The following is a 19,800-nucleotide window of genomic DNA, read 5'->3' on the forward strand; positions in this document are numbered from 1 at the left end:
TTATAGGCTGTTTTCTCCATTAGAATATAAGCTTGGGGCAAAGACTTTGTCTTTTCATTTCAAAATAGAGTGGATATATTTTCTATCATTCTTTCCATCCCTTTGCTATAACCAGAACCTAACTTCTGTCACAACCCACTTGCCTCCTAATTCCTTGATTCATGAGTTGAGTTCTGGCATACTTCTTATTACCTCCGACAAGCCACTGTTCCAATGTCATCTTGGAATGTCCCCATTTATTCCACATTCTTCCCACCTTTGTACTCTTTGGTAATTTCCAGGACCCCATTTTTTCCTCCTTGATGATTATAATTTCTGGCTCACAGTCTTCTCTGTCCCTCTCCTTCCTGATTTGATGATAATTTTAATAGCAGTTCTTTCTTTCGTTTTTCAACTCTTATCTTTAGGTATCCACAGGTATGGTCTGATGCTACAGTCATCACTGGAACTTGTTCTGCCTTTATCATGAGCTCTGAATTTCTGCTTTCGACTTAGGAGTAACGTGCTTATATATGTTAGTGAAGTTCTGTAATTCAGTCTTTATGAGGTTTATGTGCATCGGGATCAGCTGCGGAGCCTTGGTAAAGCCCAAATATACTGGGTCATGCCCTCAGAGATTCTGATTCGGTAGGTGTGGTTTGATGCCCCTTAATTTGCATTTCTGTCACTTTCCTAGGTAATATTGAGCCAGGTCTTTGAACCTGCATTTTCAGGAACACTGCTCTAATTCATACTTACCCCGCCCTCTTCTACTCTGCCTCAAGTTTCCATTCACATTCTTGATTTCTTTACTTTCTATTGATGATTTCTATGATTCTTTACTCAGGTAAATGCCTTCTAAAGAGGGATTTCTCATGTTTTCTCTTCTTGAAATGAACATTTTTCTCTTTACCCTTTTCATGTTCTTTTTTCCTTCAGTGCCATTCTCTTTTACCTTGTTCCTTTGTCTCATGTTCTCCTGTTGATTTTTGGCTCTTTATCAGTTAATATTTTGCATCTTAGTTTAAAAGTTTCTCTTACAGTAAATTGACCTTTTCCTTCACCCTCAAGATATGATCAAATAATCCCTTTCCTTCAAAATATTGTTCTATTTCTCTTTTCCTTCCTCTGCCAAACTTTTGGAAGAAAACTAGTGGCTTAACTCCTTTAGTATATATATCTTGATTTCTTTTCTTCTTTTTTTTATATTGATTTTTTTCTTATGAAATTTATTGTCAAATTGGTTTCCATACAACATCCAGTGCTCATCCCAACTGGTGCCCTCCTCAATGCCCATCATCCATTTTTTCCTCTTCCCCACCCCACCCCCCATCCACCCTCAGTTTGTTCTCTGTATTTAAGAGTCTCTGTGGTTTGCCTCCCTCCCTCTCTGTTTGTAACTATTTTTCCCCCTCCCCCTCCCCCCTGGTCCTCTCTTGAGTTTCTCAGAATCCACATATGAATGAAAATATATGGTATCTGTCTTTCTCTGCCTGACTTATTTCACTTAGCATAACACTCTCCAGTTCCATCCACGTTGCTACAAATGGCCAGATTTCATTCTTTCTCATTGCCAGGTAGTATTCCATTGTATATATAAACCACATCTTCTTTATCCATTTGTCAGTTCGATGGACATTTAGGCTCTTTCCATAATTTGGCTACTGTTGAAAGTGCTGCTAAAAACATTGGGGTATAGGGGCGCCAGGGTGGCTCAGTCGGTTAAGCGTCCGACTTTGGCTCAGGTCACGATCTCGTGGTATGTGAGTTCGAGCCCCGCGACGGGCTCTGTGCTGACTGCTCAGAGCCTGGAGCCTGTTTCAGATTCTGTGTCTCCCTCTCTCTCTGACCCTCCCCCATTCATGCTCTTTCTCTCTGTCTCAAAAATAAATAAAGGTTAAAAAAAAAAAAAAAAAAAAGGGGGCGCCTGGGTGGCTTGGTCGGTTAAGCGTCTGACTTCAGCTCAGGTCATGATCTCACACTCCGTGAGTTCGAGCCCCGCGTCAGGCTCTGTGCTGACAGCTCAGAGCCTGGGGCCTGTTTCAAATTCTGTGTCTCCCTCTCTCTCTGCCCCTCCCCTGTTCATGCTCTGTCTCTCTCCATCTCAAAAATAAATAAACGTTAAAAAAAATAAAAAATAAAAAAAATAATATTTTAGATATACTGGCTTAAATAAAAATATTGCTAAAATTAGTTTTACCTGTTTCTCTTTTTAAATATAGCTATTACACCTGTGGCTTGATTATATTTCTGTTCAGCAGTGTTCATCGTTCCTTAAAGATCCTCCAGATGAGTTTTCCATGTAATATACATTTCTCTTCTGAATTACAATACCAGTTCTGGAACATTTATTCCCCACCCCCCACCCCCCATAACATACTAAGCTTCTTTAGAACCAGGGTAATTCCCCATAGTGCTTTACATATACTGGGATATAGAGATAAAAGAGATAGAAATATGAAAAAATGTATATACATACAAAATAACATGAATAAAGGACTTGGCTAGCATTATCACTTTGTCAAAGAGGATACTTACAGTAGATAATGACTGTTGTGAGGTTTTTGCTAAATATGATGGGAAATATGAGAGCTTGATGTGAAGGGGAGGTGAGACTTTGCTCTGAGATATTAAAAATCTAACATGTACTTACCCCAAGCATATTCAGTCACCCCAGGCCACGCTGGTGGTTCTGAACTATGCTGTTGTGATTTTACCGCCATCTGGTGTCAGGATTAGGAAACTGTAGTTCAGCCTTTTGCCTACTCCCTTACCCTGCCTCCTGCTGGAGAAAAGTAGGCACTCTTTCCTCTGCATATGAGCCTGTATCTTCACACCCTAGATAAGTTATCAATAAGAACTCTAATTTCAGTGTAGGAAACCTTTATTCTCCTCCTCGGAGTAGGCTTTCCTTGGCTTCCCTAGTAACTTACCAGTTTCCCTCATGTTTCTGTGGCTATTCTGTTTCATTCTCAGATAGCCCATTTCTCTCCCAATGTAGTAATTTCCTAGTCCTAAGTGTTCCCTTAATCTAGTCCTAGATTCTAGGTCCTACCCAAGGCTTTAAATAGAAAAAATTACATAATAATCTATTTATAGAAAAATTTATAGTTATAGGCAAAAAGGTTCTTCTAATCTTGACATTGGTATGTCATTGGTAGGCAACTGCCTACTAAGATGTTACATGAGCATCTCAAGCTTAAAATATTCAAGGCTAAATGTGGATCTCCTACCCCACCCCAGTTTCTCAAATCTGTTTTTTTCATTTCAGTAATCCATCATGCCAGGATTCTGGGAGTCATCTTGCCAACCCCCATCTCTTACTCTCATTAGTCAGACATTCACCATGTTCTATTGAGTCTACAAAGATACATTCTTGTGTGTGTTAAAGTAGTCCCCTGTTCTGACCTTATCTAAGCTACCACTGTCTTTTGTCTGCCTAAGCTCCTAATTAGTCTCCCTGCCTATACTCTTGACTGCATTCACATGTTTTATTTATTTATTTTTAAATTTTTAAAAATGTTTTTATTTATTTTTTTGAGAGCGAAGACAGAGTGTGAACAGGGGACAGACAGAGAGAGAGGGAGACACAGAATCCGAATTAGGCTCTAGGCTCTAAGCTGTCAGCACAGAGCCTGACACCAGGCTCAAAATCAGGAACTGTGAGATTATGCCTGAGCCGAAGTCAGATGCTTAACCAACTGAGCCACCCAGTCACTCCTATTTGTTTATTTTTTTAAGTAGGCTTCACACCCAGCATGGGGCTTGAACTCACAACACTGAGATCAGTGCTTAGCAACTGAGCCACACAGGTGCCCTGCCCCCTATGTTTATTTGTTTAATATCAGCCTCTCCTAGCCTGAGAGTTCCATGATGAGGGAAGGACTGCATGCATTTGGTTCACCATTGGGTCCCCAGCACCTAGTATAGTTCCTAAGATGTGGGTAATGCTTATATAGTCACTTGGTTCTCAGTGATGTTGATATGGCTCCTGTTGTTTTGGTAATGCAACTTGAATGTATTAGAATTTCTTGAATTCTTTATTTTGGCAGTAGTATTTTGTCAGTTCATTTATCATGAATGAGTTTTAGTTATTTTCTACTTTGGTCCAGGAAACTCAATTGTACCTGTAAGGACAATATGTATTGGGTATTAATCTGCCAATGACAACTTATATATTAGAGACTGCTGATCAATATACTGAAATTATTTTCTTTTTTTTTAAGTGTATGTTTGTTTATTTTGAGAGAGAGAGAGTGAGAGAGAGTGTGTGTGTACAAGCAGGGGGAAGAGCAGAGAGAGGAGAGAGAGATAATACCAAGCAGGATCCACACTGACAGTGATGTGGAGCTTGATCTCAAAACCCGTAAGATCATGACCTGAGCTGAAATCAAAAGTTGGACACTTAACTGACTGAGCCACCCAGGCACCCCCTGAAATTATTTTCTGAGCATTTGAGATTACAGGCCAGTGGCTTATCTCTCAGCATTCTTCTGTCTGAAATGCAGTGTTCCTTAATTTTAATATGGAAGTATACTTGCTAAATCTTCAATTCAAACCTGTTTGACTCTGGGTGTTCCTTTAAATAGAGGCCCAGGTCTTGATAGTTTTAGTAATTTTGGTTTGCTTTGATATTTTAAAGTTGGTTTTGTTTTCTAAAGTTTTAAAACTCAGACTTAATTTCTGCTTTGAATTGATTATATTGCTTAATAAGGAAATTCAATTTGTAAAAGTAGAGGTGAGTTATTATAAGCTGTTGTTTAGAGGTAAGCAACAATCTGTACACTAAGGATGCAAACTCAAGAGAACAAGGACTTAATAGGTATATACCAGGGTTTCTCAACCTTGGTATTACTAACATTATGGGTCAGATAGTTTGTTTTTGTTGTGTGTGTGTGTGTGTGTGTGTGTGTGTGTGTGTGTGTGTGTGTATGTACATACGAGACCTGTCCTGGGCATTGTAGGATTTTAGAGCATCTCTGGTCCCTACTCACAAGTGGCAACCCCTCCTCTCCAGCTGTGACAACAAAAATGTCTGTACACATTGCCAACTGGCACGAGGGAAGCAAAATCATAGCAATTAAAAAACCAGTAGTATAGACTATAGAAGAGGATCATAGTCTATTAAATGTCTCACTTGGGAAATCTCTGGCATTCTCTAGATGTCACTGAGAATGTGGTAGCTCTGTGGAATATTGCTAATGGCAAATGGAAGTAGAGACTATAGGACTGTGTTTTTCACAGTTTAAAATTTCTGTTTGCTTAGAATAAAGTAACTTTTGCCCTTAACTACCTGGTTCTACCCCAAACTGAAGAAATGTAGCATTCTAAATCACATTTCACCAATAAAATTTCATTTTGTGGACTGACATTAGAAGTTTGGTGGTGATTAAAAAAAGGGGGGGAGTGGGGAACCAAGATTACAGTAAAGAGCAGCTTGTAATCAGAGCTTTTGCCATTTGTATTGTGTATATATAACTTACAGGATATAATTCGCTTTTTCTTTCCCCAAAGGGACATGAGAGACGGCTTTAGAAGAAAAAGTTTCTACCCTTCCCATTATGCAAGAGACCGATCTCCTCATAAAAGAGACCCTCCTTTTTTCAGAGAATCGCCTGTAGGTCGAAAGGATTCTCCACACAGCAGGTCTGGCTCCAGCGTCAGTAGTAGAAGCTACTCTCCAGAAAGAAGCAAAACGTACTCTTTCCATCAATCTCAACATAGAAGTATGTATTTTTAAGACTTCTTTTACAATCTCCACTAATGAGGAAGTATTGATTCAGAATGCCTTATAGGTATTGCTAAGAGAGAAATTTTTTTAGCCTTTTATTTTGAAAATTTTGAAACTTCTAGAAAAGTTGAAAGAATAGTATAATAAATACCACACAGATTTTTTTGGAACCGTTTCAAGTTGTGGTCCACATTGACATTTTATTTCTCATTCTTCAACACAGAAGATATGTGTTTGTAATCATGTTGGAAAGTTATACACTCTTATATTTTCTGCTAGTTCCTGTGTTAGTCCATTCTCTTCAGTCTTCTGTCAGTAGAAGACATCTATCTCTATATATCTGATTAGTATATTTTTCATGAAAAATCTCAGTGGTTTCTCCTAAATACAAGGTGTAGCCTTATTTATAGATGTTAGAGCTAAATCCTACCTTAGGTTCATTTTTTTTTTTTTCCAACCTCCAATTTATTTGTTTGTTTGTTTTATTTGGAGTACCTAGACATGCATGGCATTCTGTGCAATCATAGCATGTCATTCTGGCTGAGTTGCTCAGTATGTATTGGAATAAATAAATGAAGCAACTTTTTTAGATAATCTGTTTTATCTTTCTGGACTCCACTGCCTACAATTGAACTCATTTACAAACACTTCCTCCTGCCTGCTAAATGCAAGGCACTGTGTTAGATAGAAGGATATCCCTGTCACCAGGGACTGGAATGTATTTAGGTATTTTCCCCTTAACTAACAACAATTTTATCAATATGTAAATATAACAGAGACAAGATAATTTTTTTTAATTTTTTATTTCTTTGAGAGACAGAGTGCATGAGTGGGGGGTGGGGCAGAGAGAAAGGGAGAAAGAGAATCCCAAGAAGCTCTGTACTGTCAGTGTGGAGGCCAACGCAGGGCTCAAACCCACAAACTGTGAGATCATGACCTGAGCCGAAATCAAGAGTTGAACATAACCAACTGAGCCACCCAGACACCCTTAAAATACAACTTTGATATAAGAATTGATATGTCATAAATGAGTTAACCTGGCATGAGCAGGTCAAGGTGAGAGAGATTCTCACTCTGGGGGTTAGAAGAACACATCATGGAGGAAATGACATTTGGGCTCATCTTTTATTTGAGATTTCTACAAGTAAAAGTATCTTCTAGGTGGGGAGAATTACAAGCCAAGATACAGACACCAGAAAAGTCAAGGATATTTCTTTTTCTTTACCTTTTTTTTAAGTTTCATTTGTTTATTTTTTGAGAGAGAGAGAATGAGCAGGGAAGGGGTAGAGAGAGAGGGAGAGAGAGAGAGAATCCCAAGCAGGCTCCCTACTATCAGCATGGAGCCTGATGGGCTCAAACCCACAAACTGTGAGATCATGACCTGAGCTGAAATCAAGAGTTGGATGCTCAACCTACTGAGCCACCCAGGCACCTCTCTTTTTCTTTACTTTTTAACTTCCTTCCTATTAAATGTTCTTCCAAAGTATAAGAGTTTTAGTTTAACAGCATTTGCTTCCTACATGTTCGGACTGAGAGAAGGTTACTTCAAATCATTAGATTGTCTCCATTGTAGCTGTTGCTGGATTCCTTTATTTAATGAAAATTTATCAATTTTTTACTGATTTCAGAGCTAAGTAGAGTGGGGCTTCCAAAAAAATATATTTTTGGATACATGTATATGAATGGTCATACAGGAGGTAAGAATGTCATTTGAAGGATTTATAACAAACATTGTAACTTACATATGCCCACTTGCTTAAAATAAACATATAGTTCCAGGTAACTGAAAGCTTTTCTGTGGAGTTCAGGCTCTACAGTTTGGTATTTTCTCCTTTGTTTTACTTCCCTCTTTCCTACCCTCTCCCCTTTCAAGAGGATAAATAACATCTGAGTTCTAAAGTACACTCATGTGCACAGATGTAAATATTAGCCAGACACCTTCTGAGAAGATGTATTTTTTTTGATGTGTCTGACTTAAATACAAATATAATGATTAAGAGGAGGAAAGTATCTTTGGAAACTGATTATGAAGGCTTTTGAACAAAACATGAGTAAAATGGAAGCTTAAGATTCTTGACAGCTTGTAGTGAACCTAATTATTAGTGAATTTGTCTTTTTCCAATTTTCCTCTAAAACATATTTTTCGGGAGGAATTTTATGTCAGCTTTCCGCCTGGTAGTTAGTAGCCGAAACTTTAAAATCTTGAGATGAAATTGTAGGGAAGGCACATGTGATGCTCCTGTCTTAGGGTCTCCGTATACTTTTCCCCATCCTTTGTGGTCAAATTGTTTTACTATCTGGAGTGATGAATAGATAACAGAGAAAGCTGTGAAACTAAAATACGGTGCAAATTGAGTGAAATAGAACATATGACTTTGGTATGCCTTCATGTTTATATTATTAAGTCATTTAGCTTCAAAAGTTAAGTTCTTTAATCAAGAAAAATGTTTGTTCTGGGAAAACTCTCTTTACAAGTTACTTGGGTTGTAACACTTTGGACTGAGCTATTGAAATGTTTTTCTATACTCCTTTCATGTAAATAGTTTTCAGAATAGTTACATAAAATCATCTTGCAAAAAGTTAATGGAGAAGTCTTATTTTAAACATTAAATAGAAAAAGTAACTGTTATGTTACACATTTCTGATACCAATTCTTGCTTTGAATCTAAATGTCACAGATAGTGATGGCACCTTGCTGTTCTTCAAAAAAGGACTGCGAAACAGGGTCCTTAAATTATCATTTAAATTGGGTTAATTAACAACAATGTGTTAATTTAGTTTTTTAATGTAAGTTAAAATTTAGGCAAAAATTTTAAATGTTTCTACAAATAACAGGTAAAAACAATTTTCTTACTTTCCTAATGCCCTCATTTTGCTAAGTTTAACTTTTAATTTTTTGCTTTTTGTTCATACTTTTCAGAGTAATTTTAATTTAATAATCACTAGTAGTTTGGCCATGGTAACCATTTAAAGATTAATTCTTCCTGATTCTTCTGTGCATTTAGTGTATCTCTTATATGATTAATTATAAGCCACAGAGTGGTTTTCACTACTTTTTTATCTTAACTACTTATTTCCCATTTTGTGCTTACACTCACATATACATGTCTACATATGTATTTGATTAAATTTCTTCTATAGCCTTTTGAGTTAAACCTGTAAACCTTTTACTGCTTTGTAGAGTAATTATCCTCCTAAATCAAAATGTTATTTTCATTCTGTGCTTTATATATAAGAATTTTCTGCCTATAACTTAATTGGGTTTACCTGTTCATACCTGTCACTATAATATTATTTTTTGTTCCTTTTTGTTGTCCATATTTATATGCTAAGTGTAGGTTGTCCTAGTTAACCTCATTGCCTTTCCCTTTGTTCATTATGATACTGTTCCAGTTAAAATTGTTGTATATGTATCCCCTATATTTTTACTTGAAGTTTATTATTTTTATTCCTATTAATTCAACCAGATATTTCCCCATTTGTCAACTCTCAGATATTTATTTCCTTTTTTCCTCCTCTTTCTCAATTGAATCTCATTATTTTCCTATCGTACTCTTTTGTTGAGGATAATGATTTAACATTAATAGGTGATACCAGAAATCACTCAGGTCAGTTTCCTGTCCTCATTCTTTGTTAAAATACTTCCTGTGGTAAATTTACTATATCAGTCCAGTACTTCCATCTTTGTATAGTTCATTTTTTATGATACAATTAAAGCTTGTCTTATAACATCTATGCAATACTAGTTATTTGTCTTAGAGCCATAAAAATGTTTCTTCTTTTTTTATGTTGTAACATTTCATGTATCTGAAGAATACAATCATAATCTTCTTGGTTTTTTTTTTTCCCCCACAGGTTCAAGTATGTTTAGTTCCTTCAGCTTTTATTTAACATGTTTTCAGAACTTTGCTTTCCTAATTTTCTTTCTGTTCCTTTTAAGTTGTGATGCCAGAAGTGAACTTTTACTTTGTCAACTGGACTGTATTACTGGCCCTTATTGAGACTGTAGGCAATTGAAACCTAAGCCATCTTCACATATATTACTATTTAACAAAATGCCCTTCAGCCTGTACTTTTTTTTTTCATGTAGTTTATACATTAAAAGAAATCTAGGAATGCTAAATTTCATATAATTAACTTTAGCTTATTATTTTCTTCTATAGAGATCTTAAACTCTCAGTGATTCTGTATATTTGCAGCAGATAAAAATAGCAGTTTCATCGACAAAGGAAATATGCTTTGGGTTTTTTATTAGTCATTAATAATTATGTTGACTGGCAGATAGCCAAATTTAGAAACCTCTAGAGACCTCTGTCTGTGGACTTCAACCATTTTTCTGCATTGTTTTTAACTAGTTGTGATCCTCTTATCTTCCTTTTATCTTGAGGATTTCATGCAAGACTTTATCAGGTGCTTTCTTGAAACTCTTAAGTTAGAATGAATTTCCTCTATCAAAAAGGGACATAAAAATTACCTTGTTTTGCTTTGTAAATCCATTGTGGCTCTACGGATGATTATTTAAATACATAGAAACTACATCTTTGTTAATTTGTTCTAAACATTTGCCTATGGATTATTCAGATTTACCACTGATGCTTATACATTAATTAAGCTGTTTGACATTTTGGTAGAATTTTTAAAATTCCATTACTGTGGAAGATTTGCAAGCTTATTATTTTTGTTGGGATATATATCTTTTTTTCTGTAGCTCTGACTTTGGGCCCAGTATCCCTTTATTTTCTTGAGATCAGCAGCTGTTACTAAGAATAGAAGATTTATTTTATTGTATTGTATTGTATTTTTTATTTTATTTTAATTAAAATTTATTTATTTTGAGAGAGAGAGATGTGCGCACACAAGCAGGGGAGGAGCAGAGAGAGAGTGAGAGAGAAAATCCCATGCAGTCTCAGCACTATCAGCACGGAGCCCGATGCAGGGCTCAAACACACAAATCGTGAGGTCATGACCTGAGCCGAAATCAAGAGTCAGACACCTAACCGACTGAGCCAGCCAGGTGCCCCTAGAATATCATTTTAAAGACTGTCATTCATCAGTGTTTAATCCTTTTTGCAGGTACATCTTCTAAGATGACTGAAAATGTACAAGAATTAACAATACTATTTTGAGAAGAGTGTATTTGGAAGGTAGACTCCATTATTAAACTTAGGTGTAATGGGAAAAGAGACATGTCTTAAGACCTTTGGCTGTGAATATATTTGGAAGTCGACATGACTCTTTGGATTATTGCCGAAATTCCAATAAATTTAAAGGTTTAATTCTACATTTAAAAAGAAGGCTTCTTTGGTGCAGGTTTAGAGTGGTGATGGTAATAGAAATCAGAGCATGTATATTTTAGGTAATAGGGAGGACAAACCCATTCTCTTGGCAGCTGAATATCATAACATTTTTTGGTTTGAAAGTGACTGTATTTGTGTTCAGTACTCATACAGTCTTGTATTCATCAAAGATATATTTCACATAAATGGTTTGCCAAGCAAGAGGGATCCAGTCTTTGCTCTCTGAGTTTATGATCTGGTGAGGGGGACAAACCAGACATTCCATAGGAATAGACATTTTAGGTAATGTCTGAAGAGTGAGTAGAAGTTGGTAGAAGGAAGGAAGTGGAGAAGGATTATTCGGATGAGTGTTGTATCATATTAGGAAATCCTGAACTATATTTTAGTATTTTCTTAGAAGATCTTGGACTTTGATCCAATGTATTGTGCTGTTGAATTTGATTGTACAATATATTGTTCTTGATTGAGAATCTGTTGATTACTCACGAGAGCTTTGGCTATGAGTTTCCTGGGTGAATCCTAGGAATACAGGTATAGCTTTTCTGGCATCACAATGATTAAGATTCTAAAAACAGTAATCAATTAATGATGTTTCCATATGTGTAGGCATTTATAACATCTCTGTTTAGGGACTTAATACATTTTGTCAGCATACATTCAGAATATGTACAGTTAGTATAATGTTTTATTTATATTTTTTAAAGCAAGCCCATGTGGTTTTAGCTGATGTATTAAAAGGAGAGTTCTGTTCAGAAGTTCACTTCCAAATATTCATAGTTAATCTACCTTTACTTGTTACATTTCTAACCTCTTAGAGATGATTGTTTTGGGGAAGCAGAGGTGGCATAAGCTTTCGCTAACCCTTTATCTAGTTTCTTTTTTTTCTGTCATTTTTATTTGGTGTCTGTACCACAAGACCATTTCTCTTGTGTCCTTTCCATTTTCTCTTTCATACCTTCTTGACCAATAGGGTCTCTGGGAAATCATGTTCTTCCCAACCAAGAGCCCCAAATTTTCAGGTCGTTATTCATGATCCAGAAAATAAATCCTTTCGTTAGCATCTGTGTAGCCACCACATCTTCATTTGTTCATATCTTCATTTCTCTTTCACAGCTTCAGCTGTCAAAGGAGATGTGAATGTCCTACCTGTGCTGTGAAGTTTGTTTACTGATAAGACTTTCATGCAGAAGTACCTGTTTTCCTCCTGTATGTTAGGCATTGTACCAAAAATTGAAAGGTTTTAAGACATGGTCCCTAACTTTCTCCTCTCTAATGATGATTTTAATATTTTTTCCTAGCAGTGTCCTTTGTTCTTACATGGGTTATCAATAATTAATAATAGTTGGTAGGCTTGGAGGAGTCTAGTTCTTTTCGTCATCACTTTCCAGAAGAAGGTACATTTCTGAAGTTTTATTTTGTTCAAGGAGTCATCAGATATTGTTGATGTTCATATCAGCTATTCTATTCAAAGAGTCACCAAATATTGTTAAATCTTATAATACTTTTAAATGTTTGTTGAAACATTAAGTTGCTTCTCCATGGGAAGAACTTTTTACCTCAGCTGTGGAAACAATGTTCCTCTTCATCTTCTTCCTCCTCATTTATTCTTTTACTTACCAGTACATTGACTTGGATTTCGACTTTCATATTGCCACCTTCAGAATTGTCCTTTCCTAGTTTCTTCTATTCTAATTTGGAGTTCACTTTATTTAGCATGTTACAGCAAAAGTGTTTGAGTCTTTTTGCCCTGCTCTCAAGCAGGGAGTTAGGGTCTGCTTAGTAAGATCACCTGTGAGGTAAATTTGAAGTAAAGGCTAAATAGCTGAGGAGTAGCATCCTATTAGTTAGAAGTATAAAGGTAGGAGTGAAAGAAGTGGATTTAAGAGACATTTGTATTCATAGTGTTGGTTGGAGCCATGTAAGAGCAGCAAGCAAAAACGAAGTTAGGAGGAATACTCACATTTAGGAAATAATAACCAACAGAGAAGAAAGAGAAAGATATAGTTAGTAATACGTAGGAGGACAAACACAGAAGTACAAAGGCATGAGAACCAAATGGCAATATATTAAGAAAAACTTGTTTTATTTTTTAGTTTTTTGAAATTTATTTATTTATTTTTAATGTTTACTTTTGAGAGAGAGAGAGAGAGCGAGCGAGCAGGGGAGGGGCAGAGAGGGAGACACGGAATCCAAAGCAGGCTCCAGGCTCCAGCTGTCAGTACAGAGCTTGATGCAGGGCTCGAACTCACGAACTGTGATAACATAACCTGAGCCTAAGTTGGTTGCTTAACCTACTGAGCCACCAGGTGCCCTTATTTGTTTTTTGTTTTTTGTGTTTTGTTTTTTTTTTTAAGTAATCTGTGCCCAATTTGGGGCTCAACCCCACAACCCCAAGATGAAGAGTCCTATGCTCTACTGAGTGAGTCCACCAGGTGACTCAAGAAAAACTTGTTTTTAAATCATTAAAATACTATAATAGAATACAAGAGGAGAACACTTTAGTTTTAATATAAACAGATCATTGAAAACTCTAAGATGAAGAGTGTGAGCATAATAGGGTTTTTTCCATTATCTCTTGTGTTAAAAAACAAAACCGTGTAAAACTTAGTGGGTTAATACAAGCACTTATTTATGAATCTGCAGTTTGAGCTGGGTTCAGCTGAGTGATTTTATTGGTCTGTTGGGATATTATTAAACAGCCCAAGCTTTTTTTTTTATGGATAGGAATCTGTAGTTAAATGTGATTACTACAGTGTCTCTGAAATTTGGTATCAAAATCAATAAATCAATAAACACAGCAGCTGTAGTGTGTTGATAGACTGACTCTCCAGGGGAACAGCACATGATTTGTGGTATTTGCCATGGAGTGAATACTACCATCTCAGGCTACTGATGTGGAGTCACTGAACTTGGAGTTTGGAAGAGATGTGGACAAACCACGATTATCAGCTAATATGAGCCATCCCTAGACTCCAGACACTTCTTGTAAATTGTCAGTGTTCTCATCTCTTGATCTACAAAGAATTTGAAGCAAGTTAATAAAATAAACACATAACAAAAAAGGATTCAGTTAATTGGTGAAGAATTTTCTATAGGAGAAACATGTGACAATAAAAGTCAGAGTAAATGCCACTGTGAAGGTGCTGAACAGTTGTAGTTGAATAAGGATTTAGCTAAAACAAAGAACTGTTCAGTAATAGTGTTCACAGTGTACTTTAGAAAAAAAACCCAAACAACAGATCACCTGCTGAGGAGGAACAAAAATTGTCCTGATGACAGATCAGTTAACACAGGGAGAGGATATTGCATCTTTTAACAACATTCTTGCAGAAGTAGGACAGCAAATGTTGGCATATTTCTTAAAATATATTTTTTAAGTTTATTTATTTTGAGAGAGAATGAGAGAGCCCACGTGTGCAGGGCAAAAAGAGGGAGAGAGAATCCCAGGCAGGCTCGACACTGTCAGTGCAGAGCGCAAGTGCGTGGCTTGTACTCACAAACTGAGATCATGACCTGAGCTGGAATCAAGAGTCTTGACACTCAGCTGACTGGGCCATCCAGGCAGCCCCTTAAAATATTTTTTTAATGCAAGGTGCTAACTGTACCAAAACAATTCTCAGAAAAAAATTAAAGTGGCAATTTGAGATCTGTACTAGAAAATTTTGTAATGTTAAGGAGTTTGCATCTTATTGGAAAGATATCTGGGAGCTCTTATTAGCATATTTGTGGTATTTAAACTTAATTATGTCTGCATCACTAAGCGACGTGTGGGTAAGGAAGCTAACAAAATATTTACAAGATTGTAAATATGGGGCAATTAGGGGTTCTAGCAAGACAGTAGTTGTGGATTTGTTTATAAAGAAAATCCATATATGAGAAATTTTGTATGAGAAGAAGTAGCAAGATTTAGTAATGGGCTACTTTTGAGAGTAAGTCAGAATGACCTTTGCAGATAGTTACTGTAAGCCCAGGTAACTGATATGATACACCATGAAAACTTTGCCAGTATTCTTTTTAATTCTTAGTGGTGATTCATCTTTCTCTCTTGAGTTTGTGTGTGTGTGTGTGTGTGTGTGTGTGCGCACGCGTGTGTGTGTCATTTTTAACCAATCCTTTGCCAACTTTATGATGATTAGAATAGGTGCTTACAGTGATGAGTAAGACCTGATCCTTGTCTTCAGCTTTAGGTGTCTTATCATATAACCCTTTTCTCATTCTTTTCTGCTCATGCTATCCTTGGTTAGCTTAATCTTAACACTTTGTTGTTATTATACCCAATTAGCTTCTGATCTTAAAAACAGAAAATTTCTCCTGTTTGTTCTTACTCTTCAGTGGCTGTTGCTCAGGCAGCCCAATTTGAAGGCAGGGTAGAAAAGAAAGGGTTTAGGGTCACCAGCAAATACTCAGAAGTTCCTGTTCTCATCACTCCTACTTCTGGGTTCTTCTGTCGTCCCTCCTGGGCACAGAGGTGCTGGTGTTAATTCCTCCTTGCCCACCTTTCCCTAGAGTCCATCCGTGCTGGTGCCTCCTACAAACGGCAGAATGAAGGAAATCCAGAAAGAGGTGAGTTTTGAGCTAGATTTTGATTTGGGATTGTGAAGGGGTGGGGGACTTGAATTGACAGAGGTTACAGAAATGGGAAAAGTGTATAACTGCTCCATTAGTCTTTAGTTGGAACCAGAATTAAAATGTTTTTTAATGTTTATTTTTGAGACACACACACACACGCACACGCATACACACACACCCCACACACAGACGTGAGCAGGGGAGGGACAGAGAGAGAGGGAGAAACAGAATCTGAAGCAGGTTCCAGGCTCTGAGCTCACCAGGCGCTGAGCTGTGAGCACAGAGCCCGACATGGGGTTCTCACAAACTATGAGATCATGACCTGAGCTAAAGTCGGACACTTAACTGACTGAGCCACCCAGGTGACCCCAGAATTTAATAGTAATAGATATAGGTAGTAGGATATGGAGGGAATATGTGAGTTGGTTGTCTGGGCTAGCCATTCCTGGTCAGGAATAGCCACCTCAAAGGAGATGGAGATCTGTAGAATAAACAAACCATTGACACATAGGACCTGATAACAGGAGGATCAGAGAATTTCTTTTTACCTTTTCTGTGTTCTTTCTGTTGTAGCATCCTTTTTCTTTATTCTTTGCTTCTTGCCTGTCCCTGCCCTTCATGCAACAGGTATATATGAGTAGATGTGGAGATATGATCTACCACTTGCTCTACCCTTCAGTATTCTTTGCTTCTGCACGCTGAGATTGGTTGAAATCTGCTTAAATTAGCCCTTAATGCAGCTATAATCTGGGAAGATCCTAAGACTACATTTGGTACTGTAATTGACATACCTGCAGTGCTGATTTCGTGTTTGTAAGATTTTGCTGAGTAAGAGATTATCAGCTGCTTGTTCCATGTCTAGCTTTGTGTGAGAATTGAGAACCTATAAATACGCCTTTAATTAGCATAGTTTGCTGTGCTGATTGGTCAAGCCCTCAACTTCTTTCAAAGAATTGCTTATCTTAATAGAATGGGGAGGTCACTGTATCCTAAGGGTAGAAAAATAATTTATTTTTTCACCTAATTTTTGACTTACTGTTTTCTTAAAGGACTTGAACGAGGTAGGCCCTGGCTATTCAGAAATAAGCTATGATACTTGGAGCTTTTGGTGCAGTGGAATAGATCGACACTGTCACAATATGATGTGGAATTTGCCATATGCAATGGAAATACAGTAGAAAATGACTAAGTAAACCGTGTTCTTAATCATTTTGGGATGTAGGGATGGTTGGTATTTTTTGGTTTTTAAGGTCTACAAGAATTTTTAAAATGATTTTATTGTGAAAGCCTCTTAACATCACAAGTTAAAAGATTCTAGGGTTAACGTCTTTTATAAGACTGTTGGAGTCTCAGAGGTAGAATACTGTGCCTAGAGCAGGCATTCTCATCCTTGGCACTGTTGACATTTGAGGCTGGATAATTCTTTGTTGGGAGATGTTGTTTTGTACATTTGTAGGGTGTTCTGGCAACATCCCCAGCCTCTACTTACTGTGTGCCAATGGCACTCTACCACTGGTGACAGTAAAAAATTACCAGATGTCCCTGGGGAGGTGAGAGAAGTGCCTGCAGTGAAAGGCTTTCCAGGTCTGTAGGACATTGGAAAGAGATGTTATTCACTATTGCCCTTGAGCCTTTAGGCTCTTACTTAGCAATCTTGACCATGGCAGGAAGAGCTTAAGAGGCTTTGTGACTGAAGCTGGCTTTGCCTCAGTTTCAAGGTCGTTTTGTCTTTGCTTTTGCTCTTGACTGCTTTCTTGGCCCTAACTCACTGTCTAGTCTTGACCAGCTTCCATGTCACTCCAAACTTAGTGGCACCTTCTCCTTTTCTCTGCAGTTTAATTTTGTCAGTTTTCTTAGCAATGTAGAGCAGAAAATTTATATTATATTTGACACATACAAATAGTTTAATGAAATGTTTTTTTATCAGTAACAGCTCATCGTTATTTTTATGATTATATTTAACTAAAACAATTTTCTGTGTTGTTGAACTGACTAAAGTAATATTGTTTAAATCTAGTTTCTGGCTTCAGTTTCTATAAAAATGATGATATACATATAGCACTACATTAGTGTCTATAGTGACTGAAGATAAAGGGTAATGATTATCTCACACAGATTTATTTTTAACCACTTAACAAATATTTGGGTACTCATTCATACCAGGCATTGGATTGGTGCTCCATATTATAATTTTTCTAGTTTTCATTTTTTAAACTAAACATTTCAGGAATATCTGCTATATTTCCCTACATACCCCTCGCTTTGAGCTGTCATTTAATTAGCTAGTTCTCTTTGTGGTATTTATATAATAACTACTCTTGAATTTTTATTGTGATAAAAGTTAGCTTTTAGGAACTTGGAGGAGGAAGCATTTATGAGTTTAGTCTTTTGCCATTCTGGAGGTCTTCTCAGTGGTTCTGTGTTGGCTAACTGGCCTTGATATGGCCTGAATTGCCAAATATGATGTCCATTGGTTCTAGGTTATTTGAAATTTCTTATGGTACACAGCCCTGGAAAGAGATAGGTGGACTTAAGTATTAACAGATTTAATTTAATAATGTAATGAAGACTTCACTACTAAAATGAATTTATGACGCCCCCTCTCATTTATTTAATTACAAAGTCACTCTAATTGAAAACAAATGAGCTAGAAAATTGCATTTTATGTTTTCTTAAACAGGTAAAGAGAGACCTGTTCAGTCTTTAAAAACATCAAGAGACACTTCACCCTCAAGTTCTTCAGCAGTTCCTTCATCAAAGGTTTGTTATATTTTAAAAATCAGTTTAAAGAGGAATTACAAAGTAAACGAGATGGACTGTCTGGTACAGGTGCTTTTATTCTTTACTGTCAAACCTAATGAGGATAATTTGCTGCATTTAAATATTTGAATCTTAAGTAACCACAACTTGAAGGTAGCTATCAAAATAAATGAGCAGTTTTCTTGAAGACTTTTTTTCCACAGATTATGCTAAAATTGGTACTTCAGCCATTGCGCATCTTGACTATAACAAGATGGGGATGAATATTCACATAGGGCATATTTGATGGGACTGTGCTTTTATTTTGGGAGACATGAGTAAGGCAGAGACCTAACATTTATTGTATAACTACTTGATTCTAGTTATATTTTAATATATATATTTTTTGTATGCATACAGAAATCCCATGGTATAAGTAGTTAGATCCATTTTATAGAAAAGGCTCAGAAGTTAAATAATTTTCTCAAATTATTTCACTGGCAAATTCTTTCAAACATTTCAAGAATACTAATCCTTCTCAAACTCTTCTAAAAAATAGAAGAGGAGGTAATACTTCCAGGCTCATTTTGAGGCCAGCATTACCTTTCTACCAAAACCAGACAAGAACAGTACGAGAAAAGAAAATTATAGGCCAGTATCTCTGAGAATGTACATGTGGAAATCTTCAACCAAAATACTGCCAAACCGAATTCAACAGCATATTAAAAGTAGCGTACACCATGATCATATGGGATTTATTCCAGGGATACAAGGATGATGAATTACCCATGAATCAAGCAGTGTGATATATTGCATCAGCAAAATGAAGGATAAAAATATATGATCATCTCAATAAATGCAAAAAAATAGCATTTGACAAAATTCAACATCCATTCATGATAAAACCTCTGAACAAATTGGGTATAGAGGAATAGAACCTCAACATAATAAAGGCCTGATATCGCAAGCCAGAGCTAACATCATACTCTGTGGTGAAAAGCTGAAAGCTTTTCCTTGAGATCAAGAACAAGACAATTGGCCCACTATTGCCACTTCTAACCAACATATGACTGGAAATCCTACCCGTAACAGTTAGGTAAGAAAAAGATATTTAAAAACATCCAAATTGGGAAGGGAGAAGTAAGACTTTTTTTTTTGTTTTGCAGGTGGCATTATATTATATATAGAAAACTCTTAAAGACTCCACCAAAAAGCTGTTAGAACTAATACATAAATTCGGTAAAGTTGCAGGATACAAAATCAATATGCAAAAGTTGCATTTCTATACACCAGTTATAAACTATAAAAAAGATAAGAAAATATTCCCGGAGTTCCTGGGTGGCTCAGTCAGTTAAGCGCCCGAGTTTGGCCTGGGTCATGATCTCGCGATTCGTGAGTTTGAGCCCCATGTAGGGCTCTGTGCTGACAGCTCAGAGCCTGGAGCCTACCTCAGATTCTGTGTCTCCCTCTCTTTCTGCTCCTCCC

The 19,800-nt window shown here is 36.7% G+C and overlaps 1 protein-coding gene across 7 annotated transcripts in view; it reads left to right on the forward strand.

Moving 5' to 3' along the window:
* The window catches only part of PPHLN1 (periphilin 1), a 159,581-nt gene that overhangs the window by 51,407 nt on the left and 88,374 nt on the right, over window positions 1–19,800 (forward strand). For 5 of the 7 annotated variants that reach the window (XR_007456643.1, XM_049625314.1, XM_049625308.1 and 2 more), the window contains 3 exons: window positions 5,494–5,705; window positions 15,514–15,570; window positions 18,257–18,336. Coding sequence is in view for 6 of the 7 variants with exons in the window: in XM_049625314.1 (XP_049481271.1) it covers window positions 5,494–5,705; window positions 15,514–15,570; window positions 18,257–18,336 (349 nt within the window). In the remaining variant the exon portion in view is untranslated. The remainder of the gene's footprint in view (window positions 1–5,493; window positions 5,706–15,513; window positions 15,571–18,256; window positions 18,337–19,800) is intronic. The other 2 variants (XM_049625311.1, XM_049625313.1) reach the window with 1 other exon arrangement.

Source organism: Panthera uncia, chromosome B4, assembly GCF_023721935.1.
Source record: "Panthera uncia isolate 11264 chromosome B4, Puncia_PCG_1.0, whole genome shotgun sequence".
Taxonomy (NCBI): Eukaryota; Metazoa; Chordata; class Mammalia; order Carnivora; family Felidae; genus Panthera; species Panthera uncia.